Source organism: Struthio camelus, chromosome 1 (genome assembly GCF_040807025.1).
Source record: "Struthio camelus isolate bStrCam1 chromosome 1, bStrCam1.hap1, whole genome shotgun sequence".
Lineage (NCBI taxonomy): Eukaryota > Metazoa > Chordata > Aves > Struthioniformes > Struthionidae > Struthio > Struthio camelus.
Window position 1 is genome coordinate 89831185 of NC_090942.1, and position 25549 is coordinate 89856733.

The following is a 25549-nucleotide window of genomic DNA, read 5'->3' on the forward strand; positions in this document are numbered from 1 at the left end:
AGAGATCCCCCACAAATACCTCCTCCACTTGCAATAATAGAGGGTGTCATCCATTACATTAATCAGCAGTAGGCAGAGAAAAGGCTTTGCCTGTAGGTTTCACAGATACTTGCTGATAATAGAGGAATGGTGAGAATGAGGATTCTTGGATTTCATTTCAGCCTCTGGAAGGAAACGTTTTGCTCATGTTTCTCTTGTCCCTCCCTGCTACTAAGCCCAGCCTCTCTATTATCCCTGTCCCTGTCCCTTCCAGTCTTGCCTTGTCTCCATGCCAAGGTTTAGCAGTGCCACACCGCTGATGTTTTGGTTTGAGTTGGTTTTTTTAACCTTCCTGAGCCTTTCCCTTTCTAAACCTCCAGTATCTTGTCCTATTCTCATTCCCATGCTATCTTCTCATCACTCTGCCCATTCCGCCTTCTCTTCACTGTCCATGTGCCAGCAGGGCAAGTGTTGGACACGCAGAGTAGGCAGTTTTCCTGCTCTCAAATTTTACTCCTGATGCCCCTCAGGAATCTAGCTAATGGCAGGAATAATCATAGGGGAAGAGCTGCTCAGCTTCTGCAATAGATGCAACAAGCTGACTGATGTCTAAGAGAATTCAGAGAAGTTAGGTGCCAAATGAGAGACTTTTAGAGGTCTCCATAGGGCAAAACCTTTACTGAGCTTGTGTAAAATTAAAACTTTGAAAGGTCTGGAGATTCCCTAACTATTGGTGTTTCTTTAAGGGAAAAGTAAAAGCCCTGCCCTTGAAACAAATGACACTTCTCATCCATTTTGTGTCCTTAAAATGTAATAGTGCAGTTGCACCTCAATGTCTGTAATTGTATGTTCAATGTAACAAAGAGTATGTTTTTCCTAACCTTGTTCTGAGACACAGCTGGAGAAGAGCAAGAGTGAGAAGAAGCAGCAACTTGTTCTTCTGTTCTTTTTCCCCTGCTTTATTTTCTACTCCCTCAAAATGCTGTCCCATTCTTTCAAAGGATTTTGATATTTCATTCTGTCTTCTAGGCATTCCCTCTGCTCCCCGTGATCTTAGTTATGAAATTGTTGGCTCCAACGTGCTTCTGACCTGGCGCCTCCCCAAGGACCTGGGTGGCCGCAAGGATGTTTTCTTCAATGTTATCTGCAAAGTGTGCCCAGCTGGGTCTCCAGGGCCATGTGTGCGCTGTGGGGACAGTGTACAATTTGAACCACGCCAAGTGGGCCTGACGGAAAGTCGTGTGCTAGTCTCCAACCTGTTGGCCCGTGTGCAATACACCTTTGAGATCCAGGCTGTGAATTTGGTGACTGAGTTGAGTTCAGAAGCACCCTACTACGCAACCATCAATGTTAGCACCAGCCAGTCAGGTGAGGAGACCCCTTTATCTGAGTCCCATTGTTTCCACTTCTGTGTCTCATATAATTTGCTTTTGTCTTTCACATCTTGCAACTTTGCCTCCTTGCTTGTGTGTTGTGCCCTTTTTTAATCTTGCCCTGCTAGTTCCGTGGTTTCACCTCTGCCCTTCTCTCTCCTGGTTCCCCCCCTTCATGTTGCTTCATTGTGTGAGACAGGGGACACTATCAGAGCTTGATGGGAGTTTTGTTAGCACCAGCTTGCCAGAGCTCTTAGAGAGCATTTCTTCATGCTTTCATCTTCTCTTCCTCTTCTTTATCTTCTACTCTTCTCTATTTTCTCTTCTCATACTTTGCTCACTCTTTCTAGCATTTTTTCCTCAGTTCTCTGTTTACTTTTCTTCCTTGTCTTTCTATTCTTTCAGTCACTCTTATTTTTCCATCCTCTCTTGTTCCTGTGCAACATGTCCCATTCTCCTTGTTTCAGTTCATATTCCATGGCACTTTAACAAGGGTATTGAGTGATTCATCAAATCTATCAACCTTTGCCTTACTGTATATCAAAGTAAGGAGATGGAAGATAAAAAGACAGACAGGCACTGTATGACGAAAAAACAATGTTCACATTTACTCATCACTGAAATACACCTGACCCTGGGATGGCACGTGTTAATACAGTACAGCCCTTTGAGTCATAATGGATATGAAAACTACAATTTTCACAACCAGTGGGGAGGTGTTAGCCTAGAGTTTGATAAAGGATCCAGAAGTAGAGTCAACGTTACTGTTTTGCTAAAGTTGTCCTGGGTTCTTCCACAAGCCATATATTTCCTTATTCTTGCCTTTTCAGCCTCACTGTTCTGATGAATGATCTTGGAATATTGTTCTCCTGTCAATATGAAAGGGGGATTTTTTTTTTATCTTTTACATGGTAGAAGTATTAGAATGTGTCTTAGAGTTGTAACAAAGATGTTGTGATGCAAGTAGCTAGGAACTAAGCCACATGGATGACTAGGAACTAAAATACTAATGGCTTGTGTGGACAGACAAGGGAGGGGAGAGATTAAAGGATCGAAGAGCCTGTCAGACTGATGGATAAGATACAGGAAGCTTTTATTATGGGGGAAAAGGGAGAACACTGTCAAGTGAACTCTGAATTTCTGTAAATATCCTATACAAGGACTGACTTACTGAGGCACCTGGAGAAATCCAGGTATGTATGCCTGGAGCATATAGGCGTACAGTTCAGCTAAATATCTGCAATAAGAGAGCGGGCATGTGTTATTCTTTACAAGCATGTATGAAGTGTAAGGGATGGAGAGGAATCGTATGCGGTTTACTGAAGAGGTTAGAATGAGATGTAAAGTGATGAAGAGGAGAAAGGGGGAGCAATTTAAACTGAGTGACAGAAAATAACTGTAAATATTTACAGACATGTAAACATTTAACTCATCCCTAATTAGATTCCTCAGTGTAGTTGTGGAAACTGCAAAACTAGGCTTCAGTAAAAAGCTCAAGAGAAATGCTGCAAAGCCAGATGTGAGCTGAAATAGTAGACCTAGTCCAGAGCTAATATCTGGATTCTGCAGAGTGTAGTGCTTTGGAAAGAAGGTGGAAGGAACAGTGCTGTTTGAGGGCAGGGAAGTGTTACAACTGGATCAGGATCTCCATTAAAGATCCTTCTATTTCTTCTATGCTATGGAAAGGAAGGGAACACGTATGCCAAGTAATTTCCTCTTGTTAGCAGATGCAGGATGTTTGACAATGGAGGTTTCATCCCTTTGGAACACTACCTGAGACACACTGATTAGCAGGGCATGGATAGGATACCTGGTCCTGTAAGAGGCTGCCAACAAGTGGCTGCTTTAATTTTGTTTACAGTAAGAGATATAGTTGGGTAATTCCTGTGGTAATTCCAGGGAATTTCTCTGGCTTCTGTTGGAGATAGACAGGTGTTCTATTAACATCTTAAAGAATTCTCTTTCTGCATGCTTCTCATCTCAGCCTCCTTCATCTATATCTGAGGTGAGTTAAGCTGGAGTAGCTGCTTCCTCCTCCTGCCCTGGAATCATCAAATCTACCCTCTTCTTTTGCTACTACTGGACTTTTCTGTCCTCTTCTTTGGCCCCTCCTGTTCCCCCTCAGTATGTGAAAGTGGTCTCTTGTGCGCTGAAGCAGTCTCAGGGAGGATAGCTTTCTGAAGCAGCAGTGTGTAACGAATGGTTGTTGCAGCTAGGTTCTTTGTGCGTGTGTGTGTGTTCTTGCTCTTCCCTGAGATCATTAGGCGTGAGCTTGAGATGAGCTGTCCTTGATTCATAGTGACAGCTCACGCTAACAAGGCCTTGGTTCCTCCATCATGTGGCCTGTCTCACTCAAGCCCCCCTCCCGTTCAATCTCTTCAGCAGCTTTTCACTTTAGTTTAGCTTCTTCCTATTATTATACATACAGAGATGGACACTCTGGGCTCTTATGTTCTAACAGAGACAGGGAGGGGACTGGAGGGCTTGGGGAAACAGAAAAAGAAAGCTGGGGAATGACAAGCTTTCTGAATGAATGGCCATAATATTACTTTGCTCTCCATTCAATTAAAGATGACCTTTCAGCCCTGGCAGCTTCTGAATATTCCTCAGACTCCTGCATCAGTCAGAGTTCTCTGACCTCTTTCAATTGCTGATCCATAAAATCCTCCTCCCCATCTTCTACCCCTTTGTTAGAGATATGTTGAGCAATATTTTGTCCTGAAACAGTTCTGCATCTTTTTCACCTGTTCCCTATTCAGTCTTCTTCATCTTTGTCTCCAAAACACCATTCCTCTAAGACTTTGCTTATACCTAACAGCCTCCTCACCCTGCTTCAAAGTACAATAGGATCCCTGGGTTACACAACCACATTTTTCTGTGATGCCTGTGTATGATGTCCCTCCTCTTCAGTGACTATGTTTCACAGCAGGATAAGAAAGGCTGGCACAGAAAAACTTGCTTTACTGCCATAAGACTTTCTCAGACTTGTTTGGATAATAATAATTTGACAGGCTTACTAAGGTAAATTACAAGAAGAAAAACTCTCCAGAGGTGAAATGAGAAAAAAGAGTTTCTTTCAGCTCAGATGTGACATGCCAAGCGTGTATACCTAAATGTCAGGATATGTGGAAAGATACTAGGAAGCCATTCCAGAGAGCATGAGCTGCAGGAAGGAAGGCTTTTCTGCAATTGTAGTGAAGTTATGCTTCTTGACAGAGCGGGAGCCTGATGCGGAGAAGCAAAAGGACTTAAAAAACAACTGTCATATTATTAAAAAAAAAGTGGCTATATTTTAATGGATTTTAACATCTCCAAGTGTATTAATCAGGGTAAACATATATCTTTTCTCCTGTCTCATGATATAATTCAGTTTTTCATTTAAAGGATCATGAAAATACTTCCTACGTGCGTAACTGTAACTGCCTGTCCATCTTTTTTTTCTTCCACTGAAGCATGTATCAGTGTCTTTTACCAGAGACATACTATTTGACTTATTCATCCAGTTAGTTATTACATTCCCAAAAAGCAGAGGGGGAGGCAAAGGCGCCAAAGGCTCAAATGTTGGAGCAAGTCCATGGAGATTTTTAAAAGAAAGCTTTTTTTTTTTGGGGGGGGGGGGGGGGGGATTGAATCCAGACCTTATAAGAGCTAGTGGAGGTGTATGAAGTTAAAGGTAATATGGCCAGGCTGCCTTGCACATGTGAAAAGGATATCTTTATACATAGCAGCCTTCTACATCAGCTGGATTCAGAGTAGTGAGGCTTGGCAATACTACAGATCTGCAGAACCACAGAAATCAAAGCTAGAGAGTGTGAAGACATGTATAAGAGGCTGGGGTGTAGACAGGGACAGCTATAGGTAGCGCCACACAATTTAAGAGAAGCTGCCAGAAGATTTTTCAGTGGAATGGTATGAGAGGAGGAAAAGACTTTAATGTCAAGTATTGTGTTGAGATTACGAAGGCAAATGGCTGAGCTGATGAGGGAAATTTGCTTGAAGATGCTTAGTTTCCAGAGTGAGGCACAGCAGTCCAATAGACTTACTTGACAGGAGCAAAGACACAGGCAAGGTATTTTCTTGATCAAAGAATAAAAAAGAAAGCTGTCAGAACCTATATGCCTTTGAGTTTTACCAGATTGAACATCCAGTAAAGCAAATGGAGTGTGAGCTCTCTGTCCATTGTCCATTGGATGAATTACACTAATTTCTAAAGTAACCATCTACTTGCTTATTTTTGATTCTGATTGCCAGCCCTGAGCAGTCACCTAAGGGCCCTGAGAATTTAACTGGATTATTTTCTTCTTGTCAACCTTATTGTCTTCAGTGGATTTGCCTAGGTGTGACTGGGACTTAATAAAAATGTTTGTGATCACTCCAATATAAGGATCTGTTCCAGTTTCCTCTCTGTAAGATGTCCTGTCTCTGCAGCATGAGCAGAGAATGAATGTGCTTGTTTTCACATTTCAGGTTTCAGTGATTGTTTAAATGAAGACGGAAGCTTTCTGACAAAGTGGAAATAGGAGGTATATAGGAAAAGACAGCACCTTGTGGTATAAAGGAAAATTCTCCATTGTTTATTAGGCATGATTGGAACCCCAGCAGAAACAGTAAGAGTAGAGATAATGATAGTGAAAATAACTAACCAATTTGCCTTTCTAAAGCACTCTTCATCTACAGGAGTTAAAGTTCAAGATTATGTTGGAGGAGAACCCAAGAGACTTTTACAGGATGGAGGTATTTTAGAGAAAGGGGCAAAACTAAACTGAAGTCTGTAGTAAAGACACACAGAGGGTAGTTTTAAAAAGAAAGAGAAGATGTTAAACGTATGGAGAAGGAAGTATTTCTGCTGCATTCTGACTGACCTACCCTCTTAACTTAACCAAGCTAAGATCCTCATGCTGTTTGCTGAGAAGATGAGGATAGGAAAGTAGCTGAGGATGTAAACATGGAGAAGCAAGAATTTGAGAGTGGTAGATTTAGGGGCTAGTATTAGAGAGGAAGGAATAACCGAAGGTGATCACAAAATGAGGAATATAGTAGGAGAGACAAAATTAAAGCAGGAGTGGGACAAGGTGGTTGTGTAAACAATTTGGATGTGAAAGAAGGGAAAGAAAAAGCATAAATACCTATAAAGGATTAACAGACTCTTGGTCTGAAGGGACAGAATTCAGTTTAAATCCCTTTTAAGCAACCCACCGTGATCCAGTTGTCTGAGCTCTTGTAGTTGTCCGTGAAGATCTAGTCAGTAGTGCTGAGTGAGTGATTCAACTGACCAGTCAGCTCCATTCAATTGTCCACAAGTAAGCATTTAGGGCCATCTGAGACACCCTAGGGTATCCAAGACATCTGTCCAGGGCAAGCAGGTATAACGTAAGAGCACAAAGAGACCCAGGACCTACTGGTATGGCATCTGGAGGACAGGTAGAATACCACAGGCCTCTCAAATATGTGTGCAACTGAACTGCACCTTGAGCATCTGCTTTAGAGCAAGCTGCATTGCTCATTAGGTTCCACTCAGTGTATTGACTAGCAATGGGATTCAGCTGCATGATCATAGGTAAATAGTGTCTTTTCAGGCACTGTTGCATAGCCTCTCTCCGGCTAGCTCTCTAGAGGGTTACTGGTATCCTGGAAGTCCTGTGTCAAATCAGCCAGCACCATATGGATGTCCTCATTCTCAGAGGATATCTCGAATAGCATTAAATGCCTATTTGTAAGAACTATGTTAAACCCTAGATCTCTGCTGACTGCAGGGCAAATTCAAATAGGTAGCATATAGGGAAGACAAAGAAATGTATTTTCAAGCTGAGCCCACTTAAAGAATCAGATAGCCAAGAGACTTCAGTGAGAGGATTCTTAGGGGCATCAACGTGCCTTTCTCAAACCTCACTGATGAAGGTGGAGAAGTCACACGTGTAGGGGAGAAATGAGTTGTCAGACATGGAATACAGAGATAATTTGAATAAGGAAGGTGAAAATGACATGATCAAAAAAAGGAGAATGTGTGGAAGAGAAAAAGAATTTGTATTTCACTTGAGTTACTCTGCCCACCACTACTAGTTTGTTATTTCCATGCTGAGTGTGACTCAGGAAAAGAATGGAGTAGAGGTCAAACAGAAAGGAGTCTGAGGAAGTGTTGCAGCCCAAGGTTCTATCTTAGTAGGACTGAAGCTATTAATTTTTTCCTAGCTTTTTCAGTCTGGTAAGATTAAAAAGCTACAGTAAACACGTAGGGTGGGTTTTTTTGGTTCTTTTTTTTTTTTTAGATCTACTAATTTCCTTAAGGAGGAGTTGTATGTCTGGAGCAATTATTTAAGCAATTATTTAAGATAATTTATTTAACTACTTTCAGAAAATCAGAATATAAGCTCCAAGTACAGATACTGGCGTAGAATGAACACATCCTTCATCAGAGTACTCTTGGTCATCATTTGTGAATGCGTTTTCTTTGTTTTAGAAAGGTTCTGCAATGTAAAATCCCTGGGTTACTTGGAGAGTCATTGATGTGAACTGGAGATCGTTTTGCAAGTCTTAAAAAAAGCATCTTCTTATGATTTCTGTTAAAAAAGTAGACCCAGCTGTACTTTATTTGTGCAGTAATTAAGTTTTATGATCCCACTCAGTGTTAAAGTAGCTCCTGGGAAGTAAAGACTTTGTAATTCATCCTGTGGAAAAGATGTGTCTATCAGGTCTACAGGCAGGTAGCATTTGTGTACCACCTATACTGATAGTAAGTAATCTTTTCTTAAAACATTTTATTCTTTATATCTTCAGTACAATTTAGTAAAAAAGGAAAAGTTTTCATAAACACCTTCATACACTGGTGAATTGCATTCATGAAGCTAAAAAACAAATGATGAATATGACCTAGTTTCCTTTGAACTTTGCAGAAGTCCCACTTCTCTCCCATCAAAAGCTTAATTCTCTCCTGGACTTATTCTCTTACTTAATGCTTGCAAACCTGAACTATATGGCCTCTTGGGTGATGGAGGAAATGCTGAGGGAGCTCAGCATAGACTTTAAAGCAAACTTGGGTTGTGTAACTAGAGCTATATTCATAAAGATTAAAGGGCAGCAGATGTATTGATTTAAGTGAAGATCTATTCCAGTGAACTTCCTAAATCTAGGGAATGCTGTTTCTTCTCAAGAATCTTTGGTGGTCTGCATCAGTGGGCTCTTCTTGTGCAACAATGAAGAAGCAAAAGCAGAGGAGGAGGCGTCCCCCTTCCCTTCAGATTCCTTCCTTCCCTAGCGTGCAGATTTTTAGGGTTGCAGGCACATGTTGCTGATCTGAGCAGATACTACCGTCACAGACATCAGCGTTAAAAGAAAGCAAAGCAGAAACTTGTCAAACCTTAGTAACGCAGAGAATGCAGCATTTTCAAGGTACTCAAAATATCTTAAATCCACCCCCGTATACTACTAGAAAAGATCCAGGAACATCATTGTATTATGTCCATCCATGTAGGAAAGTTGCAACCCAAAGCCTACAAAAAGTAGAACCCAGGAGTCATATTTACCTAGTGGCTGGACTGCTTTACAGCTTCCATTAGATGTTATATGTACCAGAATTTTCCACATATTTACTTAGACAAACAGAATACAAAAAGCAGTCGTTTTCCAGTCTTCCTTAGAAGTCTTATCTCACATGTTGCTTGCACTCAGTGAATAATAAAACCAGGCCCTGTGATTTCAGCTCTCAGCCAAATAACCAAGTGTCACTAGACATAGACCTAAAATGTCTCCATTGATAAATCTCATATGAAAAAAATAAAATGGCATGGAAGTGACCAGTGTTCTGTGATAAACGTTGTTAATAGTCTGCATGCCAAGAAAGAAAAACATTCATCTAGCACTTCTGTGGCAGCAGAGGTAGGGTACTTTGAGCATTGGCTTAAGGCAAACAACCTTAAACTTTATATTCCATAATGTATTACTTGGAGAGTAACTTTATTCAAAAGCTTGACATGAAATATGTTTGTATTCCACCCACAAATATGTTGACCCTTCAAATCACTTTCATATTGATATATGATTTTTGAAAGCAGAAATCTATACAACTTTTACTTGAAGTGGTGGGAGAGGTCCCTGGCTGGTGTTTCATTAGTTTTGTCCTTAAATAACAGACAAATGTGTGTATCAAAATCTAAAAACTCTGTCTCAGAGAGGTAGATTAAAGATGCTCAGTCTTGGATTAGTTCATACTTTTTTTATTACTGAGCATTTTTACTGGTTTATGCTTTTTGCCTTAAGAAGTATCTGCTTATTAGATGCATGTCTCTGAAACGACCACTTATAATACAGCAAACTCAGCATTATTCCAGGTATCCGCCCCATGCTTAGCCTGAGTAATGGACAAACCTGGATAATAGTGGCACTCTAAGATGCTGTGGAGCATGGTCAAGACACACATTGTAACTCAGGGTAAAGCCACTCCAGTGACTTTTTTCTTACGTTTCTCAGTATTTCTGATTCTTCTAGATGTAACCTGTTTCTATGTATAGTATGTCTGGGTAGAATGATGTCGTTTATTATTGGTCTGGTGCAGGTTTTGCTGTGCTTCAGTTAACTCTACATAGAGCCAGCTCAGCTGTCTCTTTACCTTTTGCAAAAGATAGTCTGTTGATGTGTACCTGAGAGTTGATAGTATATGTTAACATCAGAATGGATATGTACTGACTGACATATAGGTCAATGTCACTAGTTTATTTTAAGCATCCTGAATATACCTTTCAGGTAGGGGGGGAAGGCATGAATTTGGAAGAAATGAGGAGAGTAGGAATAAATAACTGTTCAGGGTAGAAAGGGAACAAATGGAAACAGGTGGGAGGGCAGGAGTGGAGAGTTTGTTTAACTGCGATCATTCTGCAAAATCTTCATTCAAAATTAGAGCAAAGGAGTGGGCTCTTCCCTTGCAGTATACCTGTGTATCTAGGGTTGCACTTCTCCCCTGTCCCATATGTCCTGTATGCCCATCAGAAAGATATCAACCTTTTAACAAGCATTAAAAGGTAGTGGAATCTTTCTTGATCAAATATGAACTGGACAGTTATCCTGCTCTCCTCACACAATTATTTGAATATAGTGTTCTTCATTTGTGTCTTAAACTCTACATATGGCCTTAGTTAGTTGTTGCCCTCTTCTGTCCTTGTCAGCAACATTGTAACGAGAAGGTGAAGCAGTTGTGCAAAACTGTTTAAAAGACAAGTAATTGTAAGAAATAAAAGGAGTAAGGGTGAGAAAATATTTGTGGTTGCTCTTAAATTACATTGTTGTTTCATTGACGTTTTTAATTGATTCCCACTTGACTGATCGGGTTAGAGCCTATTTGAATTGTGACTTCCAGAATAATTGTATCTCATTAATAAAAGCAATCACTTTATCTTTTTCACAATTAGGAAGGGAGAAGATGCTATTCTGCAATTTTTGATCATTTGCCAAAAGTCCTTGCCTTTCATTCCTACCATCTAGTACGTTTAAGTCTCTTCTGTAAAACCAGTAGAGTTGGCATGCTTTTCATTGGCATGCTTTTTCTTGAAGATTTCAGCGTTGCTGACAATGTTACTTCCACTGGGAAAATGGAAATGAGGGTTCCCTAGCTGTCTACCTGGACGTCTCATATCAACATGACATTTTGCCTGCAGGGAGAAAATAAAACTGAGAACAACTTTGTGGGCAGACCGAAAAGGCAAGCTGAAAGATTCTCTGTCAGTTATCCTCAAATATTTGTTTGGAAGTCTCTTCCTAAGAAGGAACTCGTATTTTTTTTAGCTTTAGCCCAGATATGAAGTGTATATGTTCCTAACATCATGTATATTTTTTGTAGAAATGGATTTTCATTCTCCAGAAACCTTCACTAGTAAGTGGCTGTAGCATCCATTCATCTCCCTTCCTACTCTGAGAAATTTTTTTTAGAGGAATTAAGTATGACCGTCTTTCAGCTAGGGGCCTACTGATATAAAGAGTGCTACCTGCTTCTGTTGACTTCAGAACCTGTGAATGGTGGCTCTAGGAGGCCAATAAAGTGAAAAGCGGGAAAAGAAAAAAAAAGCAGCTGGGTTGTAACTCTTAATTTTAGTTCACTAAGCAGTGTTTGAAATCATTAATCATATTAGCGTATTGTCTTCAATATAATGTTTTGTTTCCTTCCTCCTGATTTAATGAATTTCAGGTTAGTAAGAAGTAGTGGCAATTCCATGTGTCCCAAAATCTTGAAATGACTTTCAGACTTTTAGAATAGTCATCTTAAAGTGAATCAAAAGATTTCTAAAAACAATAGACACAAAGGTCTTACTGGCTTTTAGGTGCATGTTCCCAAAGTTCTCTTTTATGTTTGAGGACCAGATCCTTACTTTGGGCAAAAAAGAAAGTTGAAATTTTCCCACAATAATTAACATCTGCCACAGACTTAGGTGCTAAATATCATAATGGAATCATGAGAGGTGGCAGCTCCAGGTGGGTAGTATACCAGATTGGCTCATTCTCCAAAAGACAGAAACTTAGTAGGCCATATAAGAATAATAGAAAAACCATGTAGTTTTGCCATCCGGGCAAATGTCCTGCCAGGGATTGGCCTGGAATGCAGGATCTAGTCTTGAATATCTGGATAGGAATGTGAGATGCTTTCGTTCTCTATAATCAGCAGCTGAATTGGGACCAGTGAACTGAGAAAGGCTTCAAAGTCTGTCCCTTAAGTCACCAGTGTCCTCATCCTCCATCTTTAGTTTGCAACAGTGATCTAGAAACGAAAGGCTCCATTTCTTAGACAGCCCATACCTCTTTTTTTTTTTCCACAGAAAAAGAATTGTAATCTGATGGAGAAGAAGAACAGAGGTTCTGTGCTTTGTTTTCACTGTTACAATTCTCAAACCGTTTGTCCGAGGAGGGGACAAGTTTTTCCAAGTTTGTCCTAGAACAGGGCAGTGGTTCTGAACATCCTGTCAATGGTGGTATTTTAACTTGCATGTACAAATTGCAAATTTTAAGCCCAGAATAATGTCCCAATTACTTTGCAGATCATTTCAAAATTCATCTGTACTATCAGTTGGCTGCAGGATTCTTCATTTTCTGTCCAAATGGAGGTGACTGTATCTCCCAATAGAGTGAAATTGTGCCTGGATTTATTTTGCCTATTTTATGAAGTACTTCATGATGCAAATTAAGAGTAATTAAAGGAAGAGCCAAACTAGCATATTAGCATATCATAGTAAATATTCAGTTATCATTCCTCATTAAGGTTTTCCCTTTGCAATCTCTCTTTCTTCCTTTCTTTTATTCTAGTCCCCTCTGCAGTTCCTATGATGCATCAGGTGAGTCGTACTAGCAGTAGCATCACTTTGTCCTGGCCTCAGCCAGACCAGCCTAATGGGATCATCCTGGATTACCAGCTTCGTTACTTCGACAAGGTGAGCAGAGAATGATGCAATGCAGGCTGTGATGTAATGCGAGAAAGAATAGGAAAATCTTCTGTCTGGGAGACATCCCTGTGGATCAGGATGAATAAGGTGGAGAAAAGTGCTTTAATTCTGAGGGAAGAGCACACTGTAGCAACACTGAAGTTTCTGATATATGTATGATCATCCGTCCATCTGCATTTCCCAGCTTGGAACCATCTAGTGATGCAGACAGAAAAAGGAGAAGACACTTGTAGCTAAGCTAAAAAGCTATGGCTAAAACAATTGAATAAATTTAGCGTCAGTTGATACAGGTAACAGCAGAAGGAGCTGAAGTTTTTAAATGTGGTGTATGTTGGAGTTGGACTCACTGCAACATTTTATCATGGGTTGTGGAGTGATGTCCTGTGCCCCCATATATGCCTGGACAGACACCTCTAAGAAGTTCAGTGGGGAGGAGTGCCCTCTTTCATTCTCTAAGTGGCAGGTCTCAGTCACCTGTTCATGTGCTAGAATTAACAGGGTGGCAAATATAAAGTTGATTTCCACCCACATCTTTCATGACTCCCAATCTAACTGGTTTGAGGGAAGAGGTCCATAGGGCTGCTCAAACACATTCTCTGTCCTGATCTTTCACATGAACATATGTGCAGGGTTACGCAGGGCTGCTGTTTCTTCTAGCAGTAAAGGTGCCTGTAATTTATAACGCAGCCAGCAGCTTCCTGGATGTAGTTTTACACGTGTTCTCGCACTGCATTCTTCAAGGAGAGTGGATGAGTTTGGAGCTTGTAGAAAGCAGAATTTCAGAACAGGTTAGGGGATGCTTTTGGATGTTTTCAGCAAGGCACCACAGCACAAGATACTTTTGTCTCTCATTTTGTTTAGGTGAGGACTGAGGGGCTTTGGCAGACCTAGGGGGAACCCAGACCTAAGGGAATGGAGGGCAGCAGTGAGGAGCATGAGTACTGTGTGAGGAACCCAGGTCTGGAATAGCAGGTGGGAGAGGGAGAATCAAAGAATATTGGGCCCACATGAAATCTAGCATTCCTTGATGAGGAGAGCCAGTGGTGTGGGCAAAGGTCTCATATTCATTTTTGGTTATTGGCATTTGCAGGCAGATGAGGAGGATAATTCATTGACCTTGACTAGTGAGACCAACATGGCCACCATCTCAAATTTGAGCCCAGGCAAGATCTATGCCTTCCAAGTACGAGCTAGAACAGCAGTGGGCTATGGCCCATACAGTGGAAAGATGTATTTCCAGACGCTAATGGGAGGTGAGTGCTGCTGTTTTGTACTCAGACTTGCACAGACTCATTTTTCACTTATGTATGTCATTAAGTGTATTAGCTTATGCTCCAGAAGACTGCTACCTAACACTCCTACTTGTGTCATGTTTCGGTATACTATAATTTGCATATGCACGTTTGTTCACTCACAGAAACTTCACGCTGTCAGAGCATGTGGTTTACGCACTCTTGGCCTTTGGTACCTCCATATTCCCAATTTCTACTCCTTGTTTTCATATGCTTCTGTGCCTCTGACCAGGAAGGAACAGAGCGTGTCAGCAGTTCTTTTTAAGAAAATGTTACAGTACACAATGCTATACTCTGCTGTGGTTTGGTCTCCAGCTGCCACAGGCCACATTACAGCTAAACGTTCTGTGCAAGGACAGGTGGGACACAGGACATACGCGCAGAGCCTTGCCTTCCAACAGTATCACCATCCATTTATGCAAAGAGTAATGTGTCATCTTGTGAAACCTTTGGTCTGGGTCAAAGGTACTCACATACATCATCTACAGACTGAACTAAGAAGAGACAGTGGGTTCACTGCCCAAGTTTACAGGTATCTTGTACTTACATAGCTAGTCAGGTATCAGTGGATAAGGGGAGGGAAAAGAGGATTGGAGGGAATACTCGCCTTTCAGAGGTTGAAAGGGAAGCACTGAAAAAGCACAGTGACTGAAGGGAAAGAGCAATAATCAAATCAAGCATATGCTGGATAACAGGATTCACCTGGGAAGCAGAGGACTGGTGGGAATGGAATTATGGGTGAAAACCAGCTGAGTAGAAGGTAAACTCTAACATCCCTTGTCCTCTGCATTTTGTGTATGTGTGTGTGTGTCTCCCTTGCTAGGGGAGCGCTCGGAGATGGTGCAGGACCGACTGCCGCTTATCGTGGGCTCAGCACTCGGTGGTCTAGCCTTCTTGGTAATTGCTGCCATTGCCATCCTTGCCATCATCTTCAAGAGGTGAATTCCTTGACCTGCTCATGTGCCAGTGCCTGCACCCCAGAAAGTGGAACTTTTTTACCCCTGCTACATAACCCTTTCCCGAGGGAGACAGCCTGATCGACATTCATTCAAATGCCCTTGAGATCCCATTCTGAATTTAAAGGAAGATCCTGCCCCGTTATTCCCATCTGAGGTGCCTGTCCTTTGGTAAAACACTCATGTACTTAGCTGAGATTTGGCTAGGTAGCAATGAGAACAAAAGGGAAGCTTTTTAAAGCTAGCTCTCAATATTTATTTACATGAATTACTTCAGGAAAAGGACTGTAAATTAAGTCATAGGCAAGCAAGCAGAGAATGAAACAATGTAGTGAAGAAAGACTGGTGGAATAAGTATTTAGACCCACTTATTTAGAAGATGCTGAGGAGCTGCAAAATATCTTTTAATCAAGAAACATGAGAGACCATAGATCATTTGCTAAAGAAAAAAACAGCTGTACATCCCAGATGGTTCCATGTAACAGACTCAAATAAAATCTAGGTTGAAGAATGCAAATAGCACCTGCCATTTTGGGGAAAAAAAAGGGAAGATAAGTCAATGCAGAGATAGTCTGTGATGGCAAAAGAGAAGGACAGAATTTTTAAAAGACAGAAAGAGAAATAAGGGTCACTCACAGAGCTTTGCAGGGGTACGAAAGTAAGGAATGGGTGTTTTTGACAGCTGAAGAAAAGAAACAGTTAACACTCACTTCTTGGACTTACTGAGTTTTGAACTTTATCCCTTAGATTGTCAGTAGTGGATTTCTGTATCTTTGCTCTACTCTACCTCTAAACAAGAGGGTCTTTTTAGTTTCTCTTTCTGCTGAGCTAAAGAAAATTTTAAATTGCTTAACTTTAGAAAAGTGACATCTAGTTTCAGGTATTTCTTTTTTGTTCTCTTCCCCTTTCTGTATTGGTTTTCTTTTTCTATGTATATTCTATTTTATTATTTTTCTTTCTGGAAAGACAAGAGTTATCAAATATTGTTGTATTTACATTGTTTCCTCCTTTTGTAGCTTTGAACTGTTAAAAATATAATTTCTTGTTACAGCTGGAAATGTGATATTATGTGCACAACTCAATAAAGCATATATTTTTCTAAAAAAACTTAAACCTAAACTAGAATGAGTTAATATTACTAAAAGTGCTTTGGGGAAGGGTGTCAAAGAGATTCTGTAAATATAGCTACATAAAAAGAAATATCATAAAAAGTAGATTAATTTACACAGGAGGGAACATGTGCAATCAACAGTGGCTAAGAAAAAGCTGAGATATCAAATTCATGTTTTAAATTTGTCTAGAAGAGTAAGTTTGAAGATGTAGGAAATGAGGAAGGCCATATAAAATGAGTTTTTTAAAAGATTGAATGTATTTAGAGACAAATAAATAATTTTAACTTGTTTTTGCAAATTGTTAGTACACAGTGTCCTGCCAATATACAATGTGAAAGACTTATCTATTTAAGCTAATCATTTGTTTATTTGTTTGTTTGTTTGTTTGTTTTAATGATGAATGACCAAGAAAAAAAAATAATGTAGACCTGTCTTTCCAGTTGCAATAGCACATTTATAGGTCTTAGGTAAAAAGCCCCCTGCCAGTTTCTTCCCACAGTAAAAAGAACAGATTTTTAAGGTAGAAATAACTCCAATTATAGTATTTTAGTAGAATTTTAAGGGGAAAAAAAAGCCCCCAAGTAAGTATAATACACCAAATTTCCAGCAAACTGATAGGATTGGTCCTGTTAGTAAAGCAGAGTAACATCATGTTTCAGGAAATTCTGATTTCAGATGCTAATTGAATCAAATCGAAGGTCTTGTGCTCGCTCAAAAGAGGCGGGAGAAATGTAACCATGAGATGGATATTAAACAGTAAAGCATATGAGTTGACTGGAATCCATTTATACCACAGGGATACTGCAGGATACCACAGGTTTGATTTGGGATCTAGTCTAATTAATATGATTTAGAAAAGCTTGTAAGCTAGCATGAATTATACTTTTTTGGAAAGAACTGCAAACATTGCTGGGAACAAAGGAAGTGACTTGAAAAACAGAAAATATTATCAGCAAACCAAGAATAGGATGAAAGTTGGAAAACAGCTAGCTCGTGGAAAAATGGCTTGAATGACACATATTTAATGACAAAATTTGAGAGGACAAAATTTGAGAAGCGCCTATGCTGAGAAGCACCTATGCTGACTGGAAATCAGATGCATCTTTGCAAAAAATATTACAGTAATAAAGGCCATATCTTTTTTGATCTGTACACACAGAGATCACAGCATGGAACAGATTTCTGTCCATATGGCTCTGTGCAGTTGGTTTTGGGTACCATACTTAGGCAAAGGTTTGCCAGAGTAAATGCTATTAAGAGACTAAGAGCAAAAATAAAGAATTAACCTTAGGGCGGGGGGAAGAGAAAAGGGGAATTAAGCACATTAAGTATGTGAAATTTGAGTAAATGGCTCTTAAAAAGATAATATTCTTGAAGAATTTAAAAGGCATTGAAGGAGATGACTTAGGTTGGTATTGAATAATTTGTAGCAGTTGAATGAAATTAAGAGGCAAGTTTAGCCTACATAGCAAGAAAACTTCCAAGATAGTAATGCTAAACTACAGAGCTTTTTTTTTTTCAGGATAGTGCTGGAGGCCCTGTCATTTGTCATATCTAAACTGGGGTTGCACACAGTGCTGTTAAAAACTTCCACGTAGAAAACAAGATTGCATTGGTTACCAAAAGATGGGCAGGCTGGGACCTTAATACCCATCTTCCATCCCTGAGTTCAAGGATCCTCTGAGCGTTGCACTGGGAAGCCTATTCCAGCATCCTATGGGAGACTCGTGTGTGTGTTTTGACTTTCTTTTCCTTTATATCCTGCAGTAAAAGACGAGAGACTCCATACACAGACCGCCTGCAGCAGTATATCAGTGCACGAGGTAAGTGTTCCTGAGGAACAGATGACAAGGGCCTGTCTCTCTTCAGGACTCACTAGCACCCATTTCTCTCAAGGGCTGACTCTCGTGATGTTTTGGACTGTCTTCTCCACTGCAGGGCTTGGAGTGAAATATTACATTGACCCTTCAACCTATGAAGATCCCAATGAAGCTATTAGAGAGTTTGCCAAGGAGATTGATGTGTCCTTAATCAAGATTGAGGAGGTCATTGGATCAGGTAGCGTGAGAAACTACAGATTCTGAAGTGCCTTCTTGTCTACCTTGAGACCTGACAGCGTGCTGGCCTGAAATGGACCCTACCCTCTCTCCTGGCACATCAAGTCTCTCCAGATAGCTAAGCTTCATTTTTACTCAAATTCACCTTAACTTAATTAACCTAAGATGCTGGCCCCAAGGCAAGTTGAAAACACCCTGAGAAGACCCAGAGTGCCTCATTTCAACCCTGAAGATATGTCATAGTAGCCTGCAAGCTGGCTGAATTCAGAGCCTTCAGTAACAGCCCAGTAACCCTATTCCCAAGTAGTGCCTGGAGTTTTTCATATTAGAAGATTGTACTGCACAAAAACTAAAATTCTCTGCTGTGTTGCCTTACTTGAGCTGTGTTTCTTCCCTCCCTGGCAGGAGAGTTTGGAGAGGTGTGTTTTGGGCGCCTAAAACCCCCAGGGAAGCGTGAATACACAGTAGCTATTAAGACCCTGAAGTCAGGTTACACAGATGAACAACGGCGGGAGTTCCTGAGCGAAGCCAGCATCATGGGGCAGTTTGAGCATCCCAATGTCATCCACCTGGAGGGTGTGGTCACCAAGAGCCGACCGGTCATGATTGTCACAGAGTTCATGGAGAATGGATCGTTGGATTCCTTCCTCAGGGTACCACGAGCTGGAGTCCCCAACAACTGTTCCTTCTTCACCTTGCACTGTGCCGCTCTCAGATCTGTTAATTTCATCTGTCCTTCCTCTTGTCCTGTCTCTGTAACATCTCGATTGCTCTCTGCAGGTGCAATAGAAATATTAGCAAGTTACCAGATTAAATGTTTGTTGGGCCAGCACGGTAATAACGCTCACCCATCATATAAAATCTCTATACTCTGTTAGATCTCTCCAACTCAAATATTTGTTGATAATCAATACTAAATTATTTTCCTTTGCTCATGCCCCTCCAGTTACTATATACATGCTCCAAAGTTTGCCTTTCTAGTAATGTTTTTCAGGCTTTATTCCACTGAATCTTTTCAGGTGACTTCAAGTAATTAAACTTCCCACTAACTGTAGGGTTTTTTAGCACTCTCAGTTTTCAGTGTATTTTTTTTCCCTAATAGTGAAACAAAAATACAGATATTTCTGTAGTATAGATTCTTTCATTTCATTCTTTACTGAATCAGATGTTGAATCAATCACAACTAGCTTGGCAAGTACATTTGGAAGAGCACGTGAATCCATTGTATAGAATTGCATAGAACTCATTGTAAAGAGCAAAGTTGTCTTTGGATTGCCCCCCTTCCTTTAGCCAGCTCAGTAGGTAACAAGGCACAGAATGTCTAGGCACAGAATGCTGAAGGAAAATATAGTCACAAGATGAGATTTGTGTCCAGAAGTAGATTGCTGGTGTCTGACTTTATTAGAGGTTTTTTGCCTAAAGCAACCCATCCTCCTTTCTTACCTCCTGTCCTTGAACCTTCAGAGATTGGCTGAACTTAAGACATATGTACTCTAACTTCATGAATCCACCTTGTTATATTTCTCTTTGCTATTCCCTGTTGGCTTCATGTCCTGTAGTCATAAAAACCTTTATTTGCCTCCTCACTTGCAGCAGAAGGAAGGACAGTTCAGTGTGTTACAGCTGGTGGGAATGTTGCGAGGGATTGCAGCTGGCATGCGCTACCTTTCAGACATGAACTATGTGCATCGTGACCTTGCAGCACGTAACATCTTAGTCAACAGCAACCTTGTGTGCAAGGTCTCAGACTTTGGTTTGTCTCGTTTTCTGGAAGATGATGCTTCAAACCCCACCTACACTGGAGCTCTGGTAAGTTACCACTATGGAGGGAGTTACTGCTGTGCTGCCAGGCATAAATTTGCCCCGTGCTCCTCCTTGATTAGCTCTGTGTAGAATCTTTGTGTGTCCTTCATACCCACAGAACGTTCAGTAGATTGTGGTACAGAGTTCTTCTTTGGCATACCCTTTTTCGTTCTTCCTGAGACCGGAGAGAAAGGTGGGGTGGAGCCTTTCACCTTGGGACTGTCTGTTCCAAACCAGTAAAAAACAAGAATAACTCAAAATCTGATCCATTCTGCCATGTGAACTGAGCTGTCAGTACAATTCTTTGGGGAATAATGGTGAACAGGACAAACCCCATAAATTGAAGTAGGCGTTATCTTCCCCTTTCATCAATTTCTTACAGGAAGTATAAAGGACTGAAGGAGAGATTTAAGATTCTACTACTGTAGAGTCTACTGTAGGCTGTAGAGTACTACTGTACTACTACTCTCTGAGGAAAGATTAGTTTTTTCCTGTAAACAAGATAGATACCCATCAAATATATCCCTTGAAGGGGCTTACAACCAACCATCAAATGAACTTACTCTCTATAAAGTTCTGATAGCCATTATACATACCACAAAAGCAGCAGGAGTATAACAGGCAGGTTGAAACCAGCATTTGGTATGTGGGGGATGAAGAAGAATCCGGTAGCTGAAGAAGGAGACAAGTTTTAGGTGTATGTGCTTGGAAGAACCAGCACCTGAACTATAGTTCTCTCTGGCAGACGGGTTCTCTCTCTGCAAATGGGTTTAGATGAAAAGAGGAAGGAGTTAATGCTCGTCACTCAGTGTAGCTGTCCATGGTGTTACAAGTTGGGATTGTCTAAATGACTGTAAGACGTCCTAATGCTTGTGACTTTCAGGAGCATTAGATTATCTGCCACCTTGCAAATGCTGCCAAAAAAAAAAAAAAGTTATAAAGGTTAAATTCCATTACAGCATGGAATTTACAGTAGTAAGGGGGCTTGGCTCTAGATCTTCATCTGCATGTCTCAATAGAACAAGGTGGAGACCTTAAACAGCTTGAATTTAAAGCAGCAATATCTACGAGACGATGTTAACAGAGTTGGCAGCCTGTGGTCAGATTTGTGCCATGCTGCTGGCATCTGATCAGTTTGGTAACATCACTTCCTCACATAGCCCATATCTCACTAACTTTCTGATTGCTCTCCCACTGCTCTCTAGGGCTGCAAAATCCCCATCCGTTGGACTGCCCCTGAAGCTGTTCAGTATCGCAAATTCACCTCCTCCAGCGATGTCTGGAGCTATGGCATTGTCATGTGGGAGGTGATGTCCTATGGCGAGAGGCCTTACTGGGACATGTCCAATCAGGATGTAAGTTTTGGAAGCGGTGAGAATGTTCATCTGCCTCTCTCCTGTGTATCAATTTGAGTAGAAGAAAGTTATACACAGCCTAGTGACTGAAGCTTGTTTGTCTTTTGTTTTTGTTTTCCCAGCTGTGATCAAGCATTGCTCTTCTTTTCCTGCAGGTAATAAATGCCATTGACCAGGACTATCGCCTGCCACCACCCCCTGACTGCCCAACTGTTTTGCACCTGCTGATGCTTGACTGCTGGCAGAAGGAGCGGGTCCAGAGACCCAAATTTGAGCAAATAGTCAGTGCCCTAGATAAAATGATCCGCAAGCCATCAGCACTCAAAGCCACTGGCACAGGGAGCGGCAGGTAAGATGAAGATTTAGTGCAAAATAATAGGGCCGGTTTCTGGGTAGGCATCATGAGTAGAAGACGACAGTGAATCAGGCTGTATGGTCTTTATCCAGCCCTCTCATCTGAGACTGGGACCAATTAGGAAGAAAAAAAAAATGAGGGAAGGGACTGGAAGAAGAACTGTATTATCTGATTCACTTAGCGGGTGATCAAGATGAATTAGAAGTTGTGAGTGCTGCGTATGAGGAGAGATAAACCTTTACATGAGATACACTTAGAATGAATGTGAGTGAGAGACCCTAGGGATGAAAGGAGGGGGCAGCTCTGGGTGCAGCTACACAAGATATTGGAAGAGGTGACCAAGGACAAGAAGACTTTAGCTTGTGGAGGAAAGAAAATCTATAGCTAGAACTGTAATTAGAACTGCGGCTTGCATTCCATACTTTCCCATCTGCATTTTGCAGCCTGATGAAACCAGAGGCCGAAGTTCAGTAAAGGAGAAGTCTCTGGGGGAGGGGGTAAATGGAGCCAAGATTAGATGGCTGTCAGGCTGTTGGCCTGGAGGATTTTTCCCATGGATATAAAACCTTGGCCCACTGCAATGCAGTCCCTGAGTAGAGGAAAGGAGAAGTGCATAGTTGTGCTCTGTTTACTGAAAATTAGAACATAAGAGAGTTGTAGCTTTTGAACAGATTCGGAGGGCAGAGAGAACAGTGAATGCCATCTATAAACAGTGTTTTGTTTGCCCTTTGACTGCTATGTTATAATTTGATGGGTGTTGGAGCCCAGAAGACCCACTTCCTGTCTCATAGGTTACTGTTTGGGTCTAAGGACAGCATCTTGGAGAGGAGGAATGAGTCACAAAGGCAGAAGGATACAGGGTCTCATCTCTCTTCCTTGAAAACCTCCCTACTGCAAGTCCTTGCTCAGCAGACAGCTCTATACCCAGAAAATATGGCAAGGATCTGGGGCAACAAGAAGAGAATACACCTGAGAAAATATAAACCGGGGAGAAAGCATAAGCTCCTTGGGTTGGGTTGATTGTTTTTAGGCAGAAGTGGGGAGACAACTAACCTAGAAACAGGACATCAAGCTGGGACTCTGGAAATCAAGGCATGAAGAACAAAACCCATTGTCTTCCAGCATTCTCTGCTGTTCTGAGATTAAATTCTCTCTTTTTCTTAACTCTGAGCTTAACAGTGTGGTCAGCTGATAGTAACTTGGGCTTTTAGAACTTACCTCTTTTGCAGACCATCTCAGCCTCTGCTGAGCAACTCTCCTCCAGACTTCCCTTCACTCAGCAGTGCCCATGAGTGGTTGGATGCCATCAAGATGGGCCGTTACAAGGAGAATTTTGACCAGGCTGGTCTGATCGCATTTGATGTCATATCACGCATGACTCTGGAGTAAGTAGAGGGGCAGACAGCAGGAAATAACAGACACTGAGTTTTCTATGCAGAAAAGACCCTCCTGGAAAGTGAAAGTAGGCTGAGAGATGCGGAGTAAGAACTGTCTGGAGAAAACATACACATGAGAAAGGAGAGGAGAGCATAGTAGTTACTCTTTCTTACATCTTATTAGGCCTATGGACACCCTCCATACAGTTGTACATTTGTAATCTGTTTCTATAAGCGCTGTTAGAGGTCCTGTGTACACTACAAAACATATTGACAGTGTTATAGAGAGACTGTCACATCAAAATGTTCATGACAGGTGCCATAGGTAATAACAATTTTCAGGGGGATGTGTAGAACCAGCCATGCCGTATACGGTTGAAATGTTATGTAAAAGACAGGAGCTAAGAGAAGGAACATTCTTCCATTGCTTCTTATTGTATCATAACCTACCAAGTTGAGACTAAAATAGCCTCTTTCCACCCCCACTTCACATTTGCCAAGCAAAAGCAGAAACCTTATCAACTGTTTCTCACACAAAAATCATATCCACGCACACTGATACGGAGCTGCAGGGAGATGGACAGGGACTGTTCAAAACAAGAAGCTCGTTTTTAACACCTTCCACACCCTCCATTCTCTTGCAGAGATATCCAGCGAATTGGCATCACCCTGGTTGGTCACCAGAAAAAGATTCTAAACAGCATCCAGCTCATGCGAGTCCATTTGAATCAGCTTGAACCAGTTGAAGTGTGACATTTACACCATCCTCATTCCACCTGTCTCAAACTTCTGGGGAGATTCAGAAGGATTTTCGCTATAAGAAACAGAGATGGCAAGATGGTTCTTGGAGACTTAATGAAGCCAGAGTGTGCATTAAATGTCCCATTCCAATAACAAAATTTTGCCATGATTTGAGAGCAGAGCTACATATATGGTGGCATTTAAATGTGGCTGATGTTGTACACTGGGAATGGGTTGAGGGAGGGAAAGTTATAGTAATGTAGGGAGGAGTGGAATAATAGCTTGGACAGATCACAGGCACCTGTTACCTCTTCTCTGCCAACAAAGGGGATCAGACAACTTTATGAAGCTGTCAGAAGGCTTTTTCTGTGGCTGGGAGCCCAGCAAAGTTGCAAATACATAATAAAGGCAACAAAAAGTTACCTTTTTTTTTCTAAAAGAATGTCATCCTAGTGTGTGAGATTATTAGTCAGATGGCAATGGGCATCAGCCTATCACTTGCTACACCAGCTTGGTGGGGAACTCAAGTTCCAGGTAGTGCACGGTATGTGCTAAGAGATAAAACATGTCACTTGATAACTGTTCCAGAGGTTGAGAGTAAAGGGCTCAAAATTCCATGCTATTTCATGCACAGTTCTTGAATCAGCTCCATGATCCAGAAGGGATATGTACTATACCATTGTGCTGAGACAAGGAATGACAAGTCCTTAGTGCTATACAGCTCTCTCTATGGGACTGGGACAAAATGAAATGGTAAGGATTCCCAAAATCTATCCTTCTTGGGTCAGCTATTGGAGAGGAAACCAGGTAGGTTTTTGTTCCATCCAGCCTATACTTGGGAGGAAAGATGGAAGTTTCAGCATTCCAAATGATAAGCACCCAGAATTTGGGTCTTCTTGTTCTCTTCTGGTCCCATTACAGACACTGAAGAGAGTGGCTGAAAAATCTGAAGCCTTTTGCTATTGAAAAATGCTCACTTCTTTTCTCACCCTCTCCAGCTAGTGCCCTAAAATAAATACTGATGAACTGAACAGCAATGGGCACAGACTAGGTGTTGAAGATTGTTTTTGAAGAAAATGCAGACCTGCGGTATTCAACTGCAAATATGCATTTGGATCAAGGGAGGTTGAATCTCTTTCACAAGTTCTCATCAAGAGCAATCAGTTGTACAGAGAAAGGTACCAGTCCCACCAGTCAGTTCAGACCTTAATAAGAACGTCCTTGGGATCAACCATACAGTATGTTCTCTGGCAGTAGTGCATGAGAAAGACCAGAGGACATAGGTTATGTCTTCCTTCAGATAGACTAATACCTGCTTAAGGAGAGGTCTGCTTTGGAGAGGAGCAGAGCAGAGGCTTTCTGTGTCCCTGTGCAGGAGTATAAGAACATGAAGCTGAACTTGAGATGAAAACTCATAAATAATGCACTTTTCCACTTCACCAACCCCCATGAAAGGAAAGGAGATGGCTTTGTTTAGCAAGTCCCCCCTGAAGCCACTGCATACAAAGCTGTCTTCTTTGTGTCTAGAGAGGGTCACCGTGGCTGTTCTGATCTGTACCCATCTGTTGGCCCACTGTGAACTAGTCAGCAACTTACTGTTTTGTATTTCTCCAGCTGCCAGGCAGGGTTAGAACAGCACAACTTCTGCAGCTACTACTCCCGTATGGATTTAAAAATCCTCCAGTCAACTCAGCAATTGAAGACTGAGAAAACGTGCTTAATATTTAATGAAG

At 41.3% G+C, this 25549-nt stretch overlaps 1 protein-coding gene across 1 annotated transcript in view; it reads left to right on the forward strand.

Moving 5' to 3' along the window:
• EPHB6 (EPH receptor B6) overlaps nucleotides 1–24431 on the forward strand; it is a 76333-nt gene extending 51902 nt beyond the window's left edge. Inside the window, exons 6-17 of the mRNA XM_009678087.2 lie at nucleotides 1009–1347; nucleotides 12633–12757; nucleotides 13860–14022; nucleotides 14885–14999; nucleotides 17897–17952; nucleotides 18068–18187; nucleotides 18592–18839; nucleotides 19780–19995; nucleotides 21195–21344; nucleotides 21500–21693; nucleotides 22929–23084; nucleotides 23720–24431. Coding sequence (XP_009676382.1) covers nucleotides 1009–1347; nucleotides 12633–12757; nucleotides 13860–14022; nucleotides 14885–14999; nucleotides 17897–17952; nucleotides 18068–18187; nucleotides 18592–18839; nucleotides 19780–19995; nucleotides 21195–21344; nucleotides 21500–21693; nucleotides 22929–23084; nucleotides 23720–23828 — 1991 coding nt within the window. The 3' untranslated portion in view covers nucleotides 23829–24431. The remainder of the gene's footprint in view (nucleotides 1–1008; nucleotides 1348–12632; nucleotides 12758–13859; nucleotides 14023–14884; nucleotides 15000–17896; nucleotides 17953–18067; nucleotides 18188–18591; nucleotides 18840–19779; nucleotides 19996–21194; nucleotides 21345–21499; nucleotides 21694–22928; nucleotides 23085–23719) is intronic.
• The last annotated feature ends 1118 nt before the right edge of the window (nucleotides 24432–25549 follow it).